At 37.7% G+C, this 17,733-nt stretch overlaps 1 protein-coding gene across 3 annotated transcripts in view; it reads left to right on the forward strand.

Annotated features, from left to right (window-relative positions):
- The window catches only part of col4a6 (collagen, type IV, alpha 6), a 73,545-nt gene that overhangs the window by 31,514 nt on the left and 24,298 nt on the right, over positions 1 to 17,733 (forward strand). For all 3 annotated transcript variants that reach the window (XM_027165055.2, XM_047817890.1, XM_047817901.1), the window contains exons 4-8: positions 6,414 to 6,491; positions 16,716 to 16,850; positions 17,023 to 17,067; positions 17,249 to 17,368; positions 17,672 to 17,728. In XM_027165055.2, coding sequence (XP_027020856.2) covers positions 6,414 to 6,491; positions 16,716 to 16,850; positions 17,023 to 17,067; positions 17,249 to 17,368; positions 17,672 to 17,728 — 435 coding nt within the window. The remainder of the gene's footprint in view (positions 1 to 6,413; positions 6,492 to 16,715; positions 16,851 to 17,022; positions 17,068 to 17,248; positions 17,369 to 17,671; positions 17,729 to 17,733) is intronic.

Consider the following 17,733-nt stretch of genomic DNA (forward strand, 5'->3'; position numbering starts at 1 on the left):
CAAAAAAAAAAAAATGGTTGCAACTGGGTGGAAATAATCTAACTTGTCTTGAATTAAAAATTAATCATTAAAATGATTATTAAAATGGCATTTTATCACACTATGAAATATAACCACATTCCATCTCATCCATGTTCACTTGCTCATGTTCGCTAGTTAGCTAGTCACTTGCAAAGTAGCTTTTGTTCCATTAGTCAGATCACTGGCTCCTGCTGATGGTCCTCACATGGATAGCCTTAAGCTTACCATACAATTGTAGATGGCATCACACAGGCACACAAAAGATGGAACCTTGAATAGCCTAAAGGTTGTAATTATTAAGAACAGTTTGCTCTCAAGTCTCCAACACTGAACAGTTAATAGCTTCGATTTGAAGTAGTAGAGTTACAGTTACTACTTTAATGATGCTCATTTTCAAGTTCCTCTTGACACGGTTTGCACTTTTTGACTCTATACAGTAGTACAAAGTGATTGAAGATAAACCATTTATAATTGTACCTGTGTCATCTAGAAACAGAGTTCTTTGAGTCTGGTTATTCTCAAGGTTTCTTCCTCTTGTCGCCTCAGGGAGATTTTCCTTGCCGCCCACACCTCTGGTTTGCTTATTATAGATTTCTGTAAAGTTGCTTTGTGACAATTTCCATTGTTCAAAGTGTTATATAAATAAAACAGAATTGAATTTACATTAACTAAGTTAGCTAGAACTTTTCAGTGATACTTAACAGAAGACAAACCTATAAAAAATATAACATCTTAGTCACATTTCCTGTGTAACGAATATTAGATAAGTTAGCTAAGAATCAGATACACTTAACCTAACCCTAACCTAAACCTAACCTTTCACATGTAATTGGTTAAAGATCTATAAGTCTATTATTCTGAGCTGCTTCTCTGAACTGCTTCATCGTAATCATTTCAACGGGATTTAACAAACATTTTTTACAAAGGTTCTTGATACTTATATTGATTAACTGATTTTTTATTGCTCTGGAATTTCTTCAGCTTAGTGTTTTATTTTTGAAGTGATTATCGGAAAATCGGAGTGCCTGCTGTCACGAGCCTTTTACTCTTGACCTTTAAATGCATTCCTCGAAAGCAGAGCTACATCTGCAAGTAAACACAAGGTTATTGGTTACATTTACACAACTTCAAATGGTTACATCTTTTAACAGTGTTTGGTTCCTGTTCTCAAACCTACAGTCCATACAGCAAAGACAAATCTTTACATTATCTCAGGATACAGGAACCAGCACACGAGTGCTATGACTTCAGATTGTGTAATAGTTTAGTTCAGCTTTAAATACACAAATGCACAGAGTTGCTCTGCCTATGGGTGGTCTCGCTTACAACATACCATGCACAGAGGGCCAGTGGAGGATGGTGGAGAGGGTGAGAGCTCTGGGTCAGCTTGGGGTAAACTATGGACGATGAAGTGTTTAAACACAGCTGTGACAGAGGGCCACATGCAGGAAGCAAGTCAATGGGAACAAGTGGAGTTGAAAGGCTAACCGAATGTTACCTTTTGATTGTTAGCTATAGAGAAAGGATGGAGTAGGATTACGCAGATGTGAATGCAGAAGAGAAACATACTGCATGTTTATCAGCATCTCCTGCTTCGGCTATGTTTTATATCAAATGTATTCCACATCTTGTGAAGGTGCTTGTACATGTGTGTTCTGAGAATTTGAGCATTAAGGACTTCATTGGATTACTTTTTTCTAATTGCAGTTAATAATGAGATTATCGTTTCAGGTTGTTGCAGTTGGCTGCAATTGTTAGATATCTAAAATAAGAGATGTTTCAATTTCTCACACTTTCAATTTTGCATTTTTAAACACTACGTGTCAAGGACAAATAGGCAGCTGGCAACGTTGAGCATTTGCTTAGCCCTTTTGCCATAGAGGATTTTTTTTTTCATTCTGCCTGGCACTTTTCCCTCAATCCCCCTCCATTTCTTTGCCTGGTTTCTGTTCAGTTCCTCATAGAGATGGATGAGATTGATAGAGGTCAGGAGTGGAAGGGGAAGAGATGTGAGCAAGCACTTAGCAAGATAAATATTAATCAAAGACCAAACAGAAACATGAGGTCAACATCTGTGCGTGTGTTGGGTTGTGTCTCTTCACACGCACACAACCATGGTGAAAAGGGGTCATTTCCAGACCATACAGTGAAGGATCAGTCTTTCTTGGAAAAGTATCAGAGCAAGATCTAATGACATTCTTGTAAGATTGGTACAGCATCTGTACAATCCTGTTTGTAATGTGACTGCAAGAGACAGGGTCGTTTTTTTTTTTCAGCAGTCTTTCCAGAAGACAAACAGTAGACATGTAGAAATGTTTCTCAAGTCTACTATTTAATTATCTATACACATAGTCCCATAAGTAAGCAAAAGTGTCAAAACAAGGCTTTTATTTAACGAATTTTGACAAACATAAATGCCATTAAAAATAATTCTATAAAAATTATTTGAATTTGTTCCCCCTTTTTTTCAGATACGTCATGGTCTGAAATCATATACATTAACCATGTGATGCTGTAATAATGCTACTGTCATTAAAACTGTCAGATTCACATTTAGAATACAAAACTGTGTGATTAATCTTGAGTTACACATAAAATAAATTAGTCCTTTTCATTTACTAGTTGAGTTAAATAGCCTATATATATATTGAAGCTGGGTGATAATAGTGTAGAATGACAAAAATGTGTAACAAATGGAATAACATTTTATATCAGAATATAGAGAGGTTCCTGGCAGGCAGCAGCGTGCACACAATTCTGGCCAAAATTAAAACATATTTTAGATTTAAACATACCGATGTTTCCTACCCGTGTTAGCAAATCATCTGTGTCACGCATTTGTCTGAATCAAGATCTTAATCCTCAGAATTTCCCATGTTTCTTCACAATATGTTGGACTAATCAACACTCAAGATCAAATTATTGTAAACATTTTTATAACATGCAAGGCAGTACCGAGTGTTTTAAGCACTCTAAGAGGTAGATTACTGTTTGTGATCATTCCGTAGTAAGCTTAAGCTTGTGTGTCTACCATTTTGCTGTATCCTGTGTGGTATCCAGTCCCCTATAGACAGATTTTGCCTGATGCTTGTACAAATAGGAACTGTCTCGTCTTGTCTCAGTCACATATTTGCAATATGCTACAGGTAACTTGCTGCTTATTATTTAAGACATATGTATTGGACATCTGTAACCATGGAACCACATTTGTTGATATAATTGCTTTAATAAGTATAACCAAACATAATTTCAAAAACAACAATACTGCTGAATAGAGAATGTTCCAGATGCCACTTAGGCAAGTAGGATAAGGCCATTGATGTAAAGGCTTATAGTAATAGCATAAACACACATATACACTCTCACGGTACACAACATGTACCTACAGGCAAAAGCAGGAGGTGGTATAGGCCTTTAGTTGTGTTTGGCAGTCTGTGGAAATTAATCTTGTCCCTTGGGGGATTTCTCCTTAAGTTCCACTGTTTTTGTTCTGTTCTCAAAAGCATTTTTTCAGGAAGCCTAATGCAAGGAATGTCAAGGTGTGGCATTTTGATGATTGTGTTTTATATCTCTTGTACATGAAGAAAAGCACATGCACATATAAGATGTCCACCCTTCAACAGGTGGGTTAATCGCACTGAATAGAAAGTGACAAAAGGGCCCCTGAAGGGTTAAGGTCATTCAATAAAATCTGGAGGAGTGCAGGAGTGTAGAATTATCCCTCTGTCCTTTCCGACCCCCCACTCCACCCACACCCGCCACCCCGTACACACAAATGTACACACATACACACACATACACACACATACACATACTTGAACGCCTTTTCTCTTGAACACTGAAGAAAAGTTCAGATTCTATGAGATTCTAGTTCACCTGCCAAGTATGTGCCAACATGCCGCTGACAGCCAAGCGTTCCTCGATGCATTCTGGATTTAACCCTTCCCTTCGCCACACTAACCTTTATATATATTGTTGTCAATGCTGATGAATATACAGTATACACATACTGCATCAACACTCTGGCTCTCTAAGGATACTGTTCCGATTTTAGTGGTTTTCTAAGCAGTTGATAGTAAACTTTTCACTTTTCTCTAACTCTTTCTGTGCCTCCATCCTTTTTTTTGTCCTGCTTCTTTCAAGCTGATAATCACTTTACAGCAGATCAGAGAGTATGAATAAATTGGGCCATCTGTCAACCCACTTTTGCATTCATTCTCTTTCTCTCCCCTTTCTTAATTTATCCTACTGTACCTGTTTATCTGTGTCTCAGCCAAAAATGCGCTTTACATTAAAAGCCAAAATTTTGAAAGCTTTGGAGCAGCTTCCCTCACTTTCACACAAGTATACACACATAAACACACATATCCATTTTGCAAGAGGTCTTATTTGTGCTCTTAGTAATGTGGAGTTGAATTTCGTCTGTCGTTTTCCATTCACCCAAAAGTTCAACAGCAATTTTCCCTTTTCCTCCCTGGGTCATATCATCCCATCCCACACCCTTTCATCCCTTAATCACATTGAAATGCTCCCTTGCAACCTCCGACCTTTGTGCCCAGGGCAGGTCCCTGCTAAGCACCATCATACGACTGCACCTACTGTGTGAGCTCTGTTAAAATTCCTGAGCCTGGACGTACCAGGCCTCTTACTGTGCAAGGGATTCCTTCTGTTCTTGTAATTCTTTCTTGATGTCACATGAAAGGCCATATGCTGATTTTAGCCCCTGATTCAATCACTCTTGCTCTTATTAACCACAGACACTGATTGTAATTGACTGACGTTAACCAGAGTATAACCGGTGTTACTGATTTGCTGAATAACCTGGCTAATTATTGAACATGTGCTTGTACAGAAGCTAATTATTTTCTTAAACTCCAATTATCCGTTTGACAGCTAGAGACTTTATACCTTCTTCAATCTTATAACTAAACATTTTTCCTATTAGTATCCTATTAGTATAACTACAATGATTAACTACCCTAGAGCTAGTAAATAATATGCTTTTAAAATAAATGCATGACTAATTATCTGGAATTTGTGGAGTAAAGGGTTTCTGGTGTCTAAAAATATTTGTACAGACCTGAATGTCAGGAACTGTAAACTGGGCTGTTCAGTGGATGTGTGTATTGTACACAAGGAATGTAATTAGTGCAGGGCTGTCAAGTATCACGCATTGAGAGTGACAGTCACGCATTTGGGTCTTTTGTCACGCTCTCCCGCCATACATCGTATTTCTCACGCAGAAAAACTTTTTGACTATTTATCATTTATTACTATTTAATATTTAATAAGCCTCACTGCCCAAAATGTATCAGTCCGCACCTCTTAGTCGAGCCTGGCACTTATCAGCCAATCAAAAAAAAAGAGGCTACACAATAGCCAGAAAATAGCAATATCTGGTTAAGATTTAACACAACAACCAATTAAAAAAAAAAACATTCGTTAGTGAGGGTATTTTCGATGGTCGGTTTGAACAAAACCTCAAAACTAAACAATCATGACCCTAAAAATGGCTGATTTTGAGCCAAACTGTTTTAAATGGGAGCAACATTACAAATGATAAAGCAGTCTAAAAAGGCAACAAACACTTACAATAAACACCAGTCATAATCTCTCTCTCTCTCTCTCTCTCTCTCTCTCTCTCTCTCTCACACACACACACACACACACACACACACACGTGCGCACACACAAATTAATAATACTTTATATTTGGTTAAATTGTGGTCAGTGATCCTTACCAAACACAACAACTCCCCCATTATTGTTTTTTATGGGTTTTTTGTTTGTTTGTTTGTTTGTTTGTTTTTTGGGGGGTGCTGGCGCTTGCCTGTCTTCAAAACTTGAGAGCCCTGTTAGTGATTGATAATTAGTATTGTTGGAGCCTTAGCATGGCACAAGCACACAAAAAAGCCTCATGAATGCATGGTGTGGACATTCATCTGGTTGCTATTTTTTATTTAGGTAAAAAAGTTTAAAACATACTGAGGTTATGGTTATAGTAGGAATGGCCATGTAAATCCTCTCCACTGGCACCACAAGCAGGTACTACAGTCAGGATCATAGGCTAGCTTTTTATAAAAAAATTTGGGGTCAGACATGATCTTATGATAGGACATCAGTACTCAGGAGTTCTTTCTCTTCTGAAAAAAAAGACTTTTTTATATGCTACTTAAGAATTAGCTAGCATTATAAATATTTTTTTGTTCACATCAGGTCTATGACATAAATTCTCCATATAAAATGGTGTGTTTATTTGTTGTTACGTTACCCAGTTGTATATAAATTTCAGAGCAGGTTCTGTTACCTTTCTATTCACATACATTTGTGCTTGAATAAGACGCTGTTGGGGATTGAAATTAATTTCTTCTTCTTTGTGTGTCTCTTTCCAGGGGTCGAAGACAAATGAGCCATGTGCAGGGCGTGACTGTACTGGAAAATGTCCCTGTCCTCCGATAAAAGGTAGCAGGGTGAGTACACACTTTTTGATCATGGTAAAGTATCATATGAGACAAATTAATATTTTCAAATGTCTGTTCAGCTACCAGTAAGGATGTTGGAATCAATCGTTGTGATCTAAGTACAATAAAAAAACAATAACAATGAAAAATATGTATTGTGGCACACAAACACTCACAGACACTTTACATTACTTTACCTGACAAATGATTGTATTGGGTATGCTCAGTGTTGCTCAGTGTAATTCCTCTGATCGATTTCAGCTTAAAAATGGCTAGAAAATGGCTAGACAGCTCACCGGTCTTCAGGTTGGCTTATCCTTTTTGTGTGAAACTGAACGCTAAAAGCAAGAGTATATGTTCAGAGCCTTTCAGTGTTTAAACAATCAATCTAACAGGACACACCTGAGTAACAAGAAACATCTGTCAGTCGCCTGCGATCCAATATTTCTTCTCGCCTCAAATATGGGTGGTCTGATACAAAAAGTGCTACGCTGTATATCGTTTAACAGATCTACACATAAATACCAGGAAATAAAAGCTAAAAACAGTCCATCCATCTTTTGATCTCAAAGCCATATGTCTTCCGTAGACAGCAAAAACAAATGTACTGGCCTTGCGGTTCCAGTAATCACAGAGAGGACTGTAATCAATGTTATTCATGACACATGTCAGTGATTTTCAATGTTATGGCTGATCAGTGGATATACACAGTTCAATAAACCCAGTTTCAGTGCCAGAGTCTTGCCTATATATACAGTTGGGTGCAGCAAGTTTGTATGAGCGCGCGTTATTGACATGTTTAAGTAGTGGCAGCTGTTGCCAGCACTGGTGGTCCTAAACAGGTGAGTAAAAGTCATAAAGGAACTCTCGACCACACCTCTTTTTTTCTCCAAATGCCTAAAACTAAAAACTATAATAAAAGCATTGTTAAAGAAAGCACCACAGTTCTTTGGTGTGTGTTACAGTATATAAATGTATAGTTCAATGCTACTCTAAAGGTTCCTCATCCTCACTTCTGTTCTGAACCTTTCTTTATTGAGCCAGAGGGTGCTTGTAGAATAATGCATGGCTCATGGCAGATTTATGTTTTCAAATCGATTTGCTCCATGCAATTCATTAGCAAATCTCCGTGCCATCTGCATACCAGACATTGTTCTCAGGTCAGACCTGTCGTTCCATTCACGCCTACCAGTTGAAAGACAGATTTTATTGGAATCAGAACATGCACGAATCTCACCATCCACTTATAATCATCTATTTATGATGTTGTTTATAGCTTCTCAGGGCCAATTATATGCATCACCGTGTGATAAGTACAGTGTTTCCTATTGGAGACCTTATACAACAACATTTTTGAAACAAGAATACGGTTGTTGTTATGACACGACTGGACCACCTAGATTTAAGTCTGAACTTCTCAAGATGGGCTGTCTCTGTGCAATGTCTAATTCAAATTATAATCAACCATGTCCAGTCTGTCTAAGCCGATGTTATATTAAATCTGAATTCGGGAAACTCTGCAAACAAATCATTTTGGAAAATTCGGCAGTATGATAAACAATGTCTGTTTTAATGTCACAAAAACCTATACTATCTAATAACTTCCTACTAATTTCAACTTCAGTGCTGAAGTTAAAAAACATTATTTAGAGGAGGTGATTGTGATTTGGAGGTAATATACAGTCATGGTAAGGGCAGTGTAAACTGGATGTGTAAAGTGGTGGATGTATAAAGTCTTTTAAACCGTCTGGTGCAGTATGAAGTGTAAGTACAGGCTATGGGCAGACATGTCTAATTGTTGTTTAACATCAGATCACTCATGGAAGAAGCCTTAAGTAGAGTCTTGGTACACACAGACACACATTTATAGAAACATATAAGTACACATGCACTTCTTTTGCTTCTTCTTTGGTAAAGCCATTTACATTTATTGTACACTCATCAATCACATGTCCTCTCTCTGGCCAGTAACTGAAAGTAACAGTACCACCCAAAAAAAATCTTGAATTCTGCTTTGCTGCAAAAAATATTGTCTACAAAAGCCATCACAAATGTTTCTCCACTATAAAGCTCACTTCGGCCTTGTTACATGGATAGAGTTAAAATCATCAACCTGCAAACCAGCAGCAGGTGAGGAGTAGAGAAGAGAGAGAGAAAGAAAGACAGAGAGACAGAGTGGGGGTGTTGGGTGTTGGTATGTATGGACTAAATGAAATACAGACTATTACCCATGACATTTATTGCATGATAGCAAATCCTGCCTAAAGCATGTTTTTTTTTTCCTTTCTTTTTTTTTTTGTGGACACAAACCCGTGTCCATTAATCTCATCTAATACTCCCGCAAGACAAGCCTGGTCATGACAAACATGCTTGAAAGTGTGCACACTGCTTGAACAGCCTTCCAACATAAACAAATGGTCATATTGGACTCATTTTGACCAGTAAGATCAATTTCCACTGAGGTCAAAGGTGACAGGAGGCTGACAGCATGGTTTGTGTTAGGGCACACACAAAAAATAACTTAATCTTTCATGTGTCACAGAGGAGTTTGGGAGAACATATGGAGGGCTTCAGAACCACGTGAGTCTCCTCTGTCCTCTGTCACTATGAGACACTTCAAAGAATTCAGTAAACATTGTCCTTGATTTAAAGATATAGGAATAATGCCTGCATTAGGCCTTGCCTATGTCATCACTCCCAAAGCTTTTGAACAATCTAGTACACTAGAGTGTCAGGCTTAAACTGGCAAGTCATGGGATACAAAAATAATAAGTTTCTTTGAATAATACTGTAATAGGCAAATGATTTGTGGGTCTGAATGTAAGAGGATGCTGAGAAATGCACAGCTTTTATTTGTTGGCCTACTGAACTATTCATTGGTCACTAGAGTGTAGACAGCTTTTAGATGTAACCCCCCATTGTTTGCAAGCTTGTATAATGGGCAGAACGGGGCCGCTCTCTCCATCATCAGGAGAGTGTGTATTTGGATTTTGAGCTGAGGATTTTGATCGGATAGGGCTTCAGTGTGTCTCTTGTTTCCCCCTGTCTCTTGCTTCTTGCTTCTGATTAATATAAAATAGATTTTGTTAATATAAAGTGTGCTGAACTTTTCTTTATAATTTCCTTATATTCTCTTCCACTTTCCACTACTGACCATTACCACCTACATTATTCCATACCAGGCGATAGACCTATTTTATCTTTGAGAGCTTTGAGGTCATTTTTCTTACTGAAAATGACCAGAGACAATAGTCAAAAAGTTAGAGTAAGCAAACAATTGTGAAATGTTTGTGTGCGTGCAGAAGACTAACCACATACTAATGAAGTCTACAGTGAAGTCTTTTCTACTTTTCTTTCATGTTCTTTTTTTGGTTTTATGTTTTCCTCTTTAACCAAAAAAGCATGCTACACAACATAAACAAGTCTGATGTATGGGCTAATGCACTATGTTGATGCAGATAGAGAGGTGGGTCACAGAAAAGCCTTCAGGTCATTACAAAGCCTTTACATGATTACTAATATTGTTTAAATCCAACCAAGCTGGTATTGATTTTCCTAGCCATTATAGAAATCTGACATCTAGAGATCATTTTTTCTGTACTGTGAGGTCCTGCTTTTAATCATCTTTTTAATAGTATTCCAAAATGAGGAAAGGTGTTCACCAAAAATGAGGTATTTCTGAGGTACACAAAAGCGAACAGTAGCAATAGAGCGTGTGCAATTTGTTGTCAGAGACAATCAGAACAAGTGCAGAACTTAGCAACCTATGAGATACTGTAAGTATGAGTGTTTGTTGCCTTTTTGGACTCCTTTATCATTTGTAATGTTGCTCCCATTTAAAACAGTTCGGCTCAAGCCCAGCCATTTTTAGGGTCACGATTGAGGACAATCTCCCATCCTGTTTCGCTGTTTCGTGTTGAGGTTTTGTTCAATGCATCGAAAATACCCTCTGGGCCTCAGCATTAGAATGTGGAAGCACTAAAACAAAGGCTGCGATCGTTGATAGCCTCCCAAATTGGTTCAATCCAGTCACCTTTGAAAAAAGGAACCATCGGCCTCTATTACTCAGATGTTTTCTGGCACCATCTCAGGGCCCCCAGTTTGAGAACCACTGGCCTAGACTACTTGTTCTGAGAAGGTGTTGTAAGGGAACAGGCTGTAAAACTGTTGGCTAAGTTACAGACACTCATGAAAAACCATGCTGATTATCTGGGAAACATTCTCAAACAGCAGTCAAAATGTCATTGTTTGTGTCAAACAAGTTGTGAATTTGTTGTTCCATTACAACAGGAGATCATGAGTTATTCTGTGCTCGAAGTGATGCTTGAAGCTCCATTGGTTTTCTCTGTTGAATGAGGATGGTGCTGAAAAATTCCAGGATTTGCTTTTTTTTCATTGGTTGTTGTGCTAAATCTTACCCATATACAATAGTGCTATTTTCTGATTGACTATTGTGTAGCCTCTTTTTTTGATTGGCTAATGAGTGTCAGGCTCGACTAGGAGCTCCAGGGGAATTACGCTTGTTTCCTGCCCGGTTCCATAGAGACAGCGGTGCAGACTGATACATTTCGGGCGCTGCGGCATATTAAATATATGATAAATAGTACGTTTTTCTGCATGAGAAATACAATGTGAGGTGGGAGAGCGTGACAAAAGACCGAAATGCGTGACTGTCACGCTCAATGCGTGACACTTGAGAGCCCTGAATAACACAGATGTAGTCTGCTTTAGCATCACAGGTTTGAACAGACGTTGGATAGAAGCGTAGTTACTATGTCGTCATTGGTTACTCTTTTTCTATTTCCAAACTAATACTAATCATCTATTACGAACATGCAACAAACTGTTAAAACAATTAGTTATAGTTATAAACTTGTGAAGGCAGTCATTTTGTGGCAGATGGTTACACATTTTCTCAGTTACGGAAAGCGACACAACACTGCCACACACTGGACACTGACGGATTTGCAATTGTACTAAGGATAAAGTGAAGGTATGAGACAAGAACATTAGCTTTAAATAGCAATAATTTACGCATTTGACACTAATGCGGTTTTTCAAATAGAGCTACTGTGTGTGTTTATCCTAATTGCACAAAATCTAGTCAAATTTAACCCACACAAGTGTACGTATAATGATGATTTATTTTTCACTCATGATTATGTATACACCGGTGAATGCGTACTAATGAAATCTGATGAGGACAACATTGACATTTTTGGATCTCAGTTATATCGTAATTTACTATTTTCAAGAGTTGTTGAAACTGTAATTATTAATTTGGTACTTAAATGTTTTTCAGTAAGAGGACAGTGATGGTTTATAGAAAAGACATGATAGATGACCAATTCTCATTTGCACAGTGAATGAGCTTTCTGTGGGAAAACCTTGAAAAGATGTGATTATTCCATTAATTCAAGCTGAATAGTTTTAAGAACAAACTTGCTCTCACACACACACACACACACACACACACACACACACACACACACACACACACACACACACATACACACAAAACACACAGATGTTGAATTTATTTACAAAACACACATTGGAATCCAGATCTCTAACCTAAACACAGTTAGACTCTCTGCTCTTCCCACACACAGGTGTGAAATAGCTATCTACATGTTGTTTTGGATTAATTTGCTATTTTAGATGACTTACTTTCATCTGCTTTAAAGCTATCCTTGTAGCGAGCTTGTGTGCTAAAGTAGGCTATGGGACTTGGAGTGAAATGCTAAGAATGAAGACTCAAATCAGTACAGTCACACAGATGAGAAGTTCACTCTGTCTGTACCTTTAGCTATAGGACTATAAAGATGTGATGTTTCTAAATCCTGCTAGTATCACTTTGAAGGTATGTTTGCTGTGTTGCTCGGATTTACAGTACCTGTACAGTATCGTTTTATGACCCTATTATGATCAGACGGGACACTGGATGTTTTTTTTTGCTACTTGTGCTTCAGTCAGCCAGAAAGTGACTTATCAAAGACAAAGCCAATCACACCCTGACTAACTGTGCTGTCATGTGGCACTGAATGCTTCCTTGCATCGTGCCCATCTCTGCTCCCTATGAGCACATGGCTTGACAGTTCAAATCATTCCATGGGCCTCGTTGCCTAAGAACAATGGGTCTCACCAAATCCTCGGACCAGCCAGATTAAGTTGTATGATCTGGAGAAAATCTGTCTGCTCATGGATTCTCTTGACCTGTACTGGCAGGAAGTAAAGTGCATGTTAGGTAACCAGGTTGGTAAGGCCAGTGGCTTAAGCAGACAGAATGGATTCTATTGTGTGCATTGTGAGGAGGAGGATTTGCCCCACAAATGAGGCAGTCTGGTGCAAAACAATGTGGCTGGATTTTTTTTATCTTGTCTGGAAGCATTTGGCACATATTTATAAATGTGAGTCAATGCTTGAACCCTTTATGGGTAGGCATCCGCATAAGGGTCATCACAAAATATTTCAGAGTATACCAAAGTGCACTTTAGTGTTAAATGTGTGAAATGAGTAAGCTAGTGTTTCAGCTATACCCAGACGTTAACAATTAGGTTTTCTTGCAAAGAATTTAGTCTGAAGATTTTCTCTGCATTGTTTAGTTTCCTAGGTTGAGATTCTTCTGACATGACGTGACCTAAAATAAAAATAAAAATAAATAATAATCTTTATTGGTCTCAATTAACTACACTTATGGATTTCCTTAACTGTCGAGTTTTTCTGTAAGTGAATGCTACAAGAAATATATACTTATGGGTCATAAATAATGCTGAGGTATGTCTCCACCTGTAGCTTAGACATTAACTCTTGCCTGACAGTTTTCTTCTAACTGATGATTAAATAGGACAAACTGGATAACCAGTGGTTCATCAGTGTGTTCACTACTGTCACTAAGAGGATTTGCTTAAATGGGTACAAATATAATAGAAGCAAACATATCATCACAGTACACTGAATTTGGATATGAACATATAACCGTGAGTTAAATTGTTGACGGAGCTCAGTGTAGTGGGCTGATTTCTGCTGTACGTGAAAAAAAAAAACACTGTAAATTAGATGGAATTGTAGCCACTCATCTTCATTTACTTAAGTTATTCATCTTCCAAACCATAAAAACTAAGATATAAAAAGTAAATAAGCATACGTTGTCCATCTATTCCAGCTCTTCACTGATCGTTTTTTATAAGCTTCATCCATCTGACACAGAGAATAACTTTCACTTTATTTCATTTTGAATGCAAAATGTAGTTGGTACCAAATTGCCAATTGTTTGGGCAGTGATTTTCCTTAACCTTGGTTTGCCATGTAGAAGGTTTTCTTACATACATTATATTATTTAGCTAATTAGATAGCTCATTGGACTTTAACAATAAAATTATATATCAAATATAGAATTTGGACTCTTAACATTAAATATAACATTTGCCTCACATCTCCAAGGTTAGGGGTTTGATTCCTGTCTCCGGCATGTCTGTGTGAAGTTACCATGTTCTCCCTATGCCTTGTGGGGTTTCCTACAGGTACTCTGGTATGGTCCATAGAGTGTGAGTGATTGTTACCATACAATATACTGGCATACTACACACGTTGTACCCTGTCTTGTGCCCTGACTATTCTGGGATAGACTCCAAATTCTCCATGACAAAGTAGGATGAATGGATTGGATGAATTTTGCTTATAAATGTCAAGACTGAAATATGTGAATTTACAGACTTTGCAGTATAGCTGATGAGCTAAATATCTTAAGAGTGACTGTATGACTATGTTTATCTCGTCCTGTTTGGTCTGGGATTATATTTTATTTGTAATACACAACCGAACTCTAAACTATGGTGCCATTAGGATGATGATGGTGTCAGACTTCAGAAGAAAACTATATGGTAGGAAATGCCGTAAGGAAACTAATTCATGTGTAGTACCTAATTTACCCTCACTTGTTTCTGAAAAAAAATGATGGAAATCCTGTGTTATGGACACTGTGTATCCTGTGTTATGGACACAGGATACATCCTGTAATGGCACAAGTATGCTGTCAGAAAGTGAAGCCTTCCACATCTACCAGAAGCAAGCATCAAAGGTGCTGAAGGCTCGAGAAAACATAGTGCTGGGATAAAACACAATACATTTCATAGTGCTATCTGGAATGAAATACTTTTCACTGTATGTATATATGCATATGTGCATATGTTTAGCAAGACAAACGTTGTCTAGTCTTAACCCTAAAGCAGCCCTTGTATACAGTATGTGAATTTTTGTGGTGATGACTACCTGCAAAGCAGCACACTCATTAATGGCACTGTGTTCTTTTTCCATCATTAGTGAATAAGATTCCATGGAAAAGTTCTGACTTTGCCCTGCTGTTTTTTATTTTACTTTTAGGGTCTGGCTGATTTTAGAAAATATTTTTTACAATCTTTTCTTCTTTAAATAACTTACAAGTGAATAGTGATATTAGTTCTGATGGCCCACATTTTGGAAATCATATTTATTACACCATATAATGAAACTAACAAAGTGAAACAAAGAGCACATTTGAGCACTGGATCTCATTTTCAGAGTCAGGCCATGAGGAGGTAATTGTAGGCAATGGAGGGTCTCAGTGGATTGCTGTGTCCAGGCTTCCTCTTCCCTCCTGAGCTGTGTGTCTGGAGGCTCAACTCGGCCCTCACTAGAACCAGGTGGCCATTCAAATTACACATACCTGTGCCTCTCCCCAACAGCCATTAATTGTAGGGTCTGAAACTCTTTAAGTCTGTGTGTGTGTGTGTGTGTGTGTGTGTGTGTGTGTGTGTGTGTGTGTGTGTGTGTGTGTGTGTGTGTGTGTGTGCGTGTGTGTGTGTGTGCATGTGTGTGCGTGTGTGTGTCTCAGGACACAAACAGACAAGAGTGAAGGCTATCCTCTGGACCATCACCTACACTTACACTCCACCCCCTCATACACTCTCTCTGTCTTATCATGCCCTTAAAACATATGCTAACGATCAGCTGTTAGACTCTTCCATTTGCCTACTGCTCAAATAGTGACTCACAACAGCATTAAATCACCTTTATTTTTGTGCCTGCCAGTGGTGCATTGAGCATGAGGTGTTTAATGCAAAACTAAAATGCTGGATGTTGTCGCCCCCGTATGGCAGATATACAGTGTTGCAAGTGATTTCTCCAATTAAAAAGTCAGCTCAGCACTTATTTATTTCTTGAGGTCACTTATAGGAATATGAATGTCTGTTTTTTGTTTGTTTGTTTGCTTCTTTTTGTTTTTGAATATGTATTCGTATTAATTATTATTAATCGTATTACTGAGCTAAGTATAATATCACACAGTCAATGTCAGGATTTGATCAAGTTGTTGAAGTGTTACATTCATTGGTGAAACAGGGATAGGTTTAAATCAGTTTAGTTTATATTAGTCTATTATATTATATTATATTATATTATATTATATTATATTATATTATATTATATTAATCTAATGAGATGTCACAACATGTCAAAATGAGTGCAATGCCTCTGCACCACAGTCAAAAAGGAATTTTTATACCCAACTTCTCTCTTTTCAGACTTTCAGAAATGCTAGCATTTTCAATTAAGGTTGAAATGTGTTTAAAAATAGATCAATATTTTATTTCATTTCAGATCAAGAAAGCCTTTAGATTTCTAAACATCATATAGCATAAACCGTTTGAAGGATTTTCAAGCCACCATGCATAGATCCTCATTATCCTTTAATTCTTTTGATTTTATATCTGACTACATGACTGCATGACTAAACTCTTCGGTTTATCTTCTTGTCTGTCCGAGCAACATAATTATTGTTGTATTGTATTGTATAATTATTATATCATGTGACAACTTTTAAGTCCAGGTGCTCAGTTGTGACCTCTAGAGCATGTGACCTCCCACATTCCTTTTACTAATAGCCATCGTACTCATTCACACTCAGGGTCATTGGATTGTTCAGCTTGGTATAAAAGTGAGAAAGAAACATCTCTGTTTGTAATGAAAAACTTTATTTAACAGATGTAAGTGAGACCACACTGAATATTTTTATTTATTCTGGAAAAAAAAAGAAAGAATTTGTTTGAATCTCTTGAGATTAAATGTCTGTTAGGTAAAAAGTACATTCAGTAATGTCCTTAGCTTTGTACTGTGTCTTTTAATTATTTTACAATAATTGACAATTTAGGAAAAATGAATGCGCTCAATTCTTGAGTTTCTCTTTTTTTATCTCAGGGTCAGCCAGGGAGTTTAGGGCCAACTGGACCCCCTGGACCTGAAGGCTTTATTGGGGCCCCAGGTCCTGTTGGACCTAAAGGAGATAGAGGGCACGGTGGTCACTCGGGGCCATCTGGACCCAAAGGAGACAAGGTGATATTAACTTTACATGATACAGTAACACACATTGGTACTTTTTTTTGCATCCTGATAACTTATATCTTACAACTTATATCTTTATCGTGCACAGTGCTATAAGAGCTAGTTGAGGACTGGTGTTGTAGGCAGGATTTTCTTCAGTGTGAGTTTTTTCCATTTCAAACAGGGTCCAGTGGGTGTTCCTGGCTTTCCAGGTATCGATGGTATTCCTGTAAGTAACAAGTTTAATCAACTTAGCCTTTGTATTCTCTTCTATAGTAAGTCATTTGACCCAAAAAGTATGGCTTGATGATTGTTGAGTAATCTATTTTTAATCAGACTCTACCACCACTTATAAAATTTCTTAATTGTGGCAGCAGTATAACATTTGGTTTAATGTAACTTTAAAACAGGGTCACCCAGGAAGTGAGGGACCACCAGGACTGCCAGGAGCAGATGGCTGTAATGGCACACAAGGTGACCCTGGTTTCCCCAGCAACTTCCCTGGAAGACCTGGCAACCCTGGACCACCAGTAAGTTTGTGGAAAAATAAGCAGGAAGGACTTGCTGTTGTTATTTACTACAGAGCAACCAAACATACAACAAACTGCATTATAATCCTTCAGAAGCCACACAGATTATCAACAATAAAGAGTAACGATTGTATTAAAGAACATTTGTAAACTTTATTAAAGGTTATGTAATGGAAGTCATGTGTTTGCAATATGCTAGATAAAAATGAATCACAAAGAAATAGAAATTAATGCCTTATGGTTGATCAAACTGTTTTTATTTAACTGCACATGATAGTTTTGACTTTTTTGTCTTTGTATTAGGGATTACCTGGCGTCAAAGGGCAAAAAGGAGAGCCACGACTCATTTCTGCAAACACGGTAAC

This window comes from Tachysurus fulvidraco, chromosome 1 (genome assembly GCF_022655615.1).
Source record: "Tachysurus fulvidraco isolate hzauxx_2018 chromosome 1, HZAU_PFXX_2.0, whole genome shotgun sequence".
Lineage (NCBI taxonomy): Eukaryota > Metazoa > Chordata > Actinopteri > Siluriformes > Bagridae > Tachysurus > Tachysurus fulvidraco.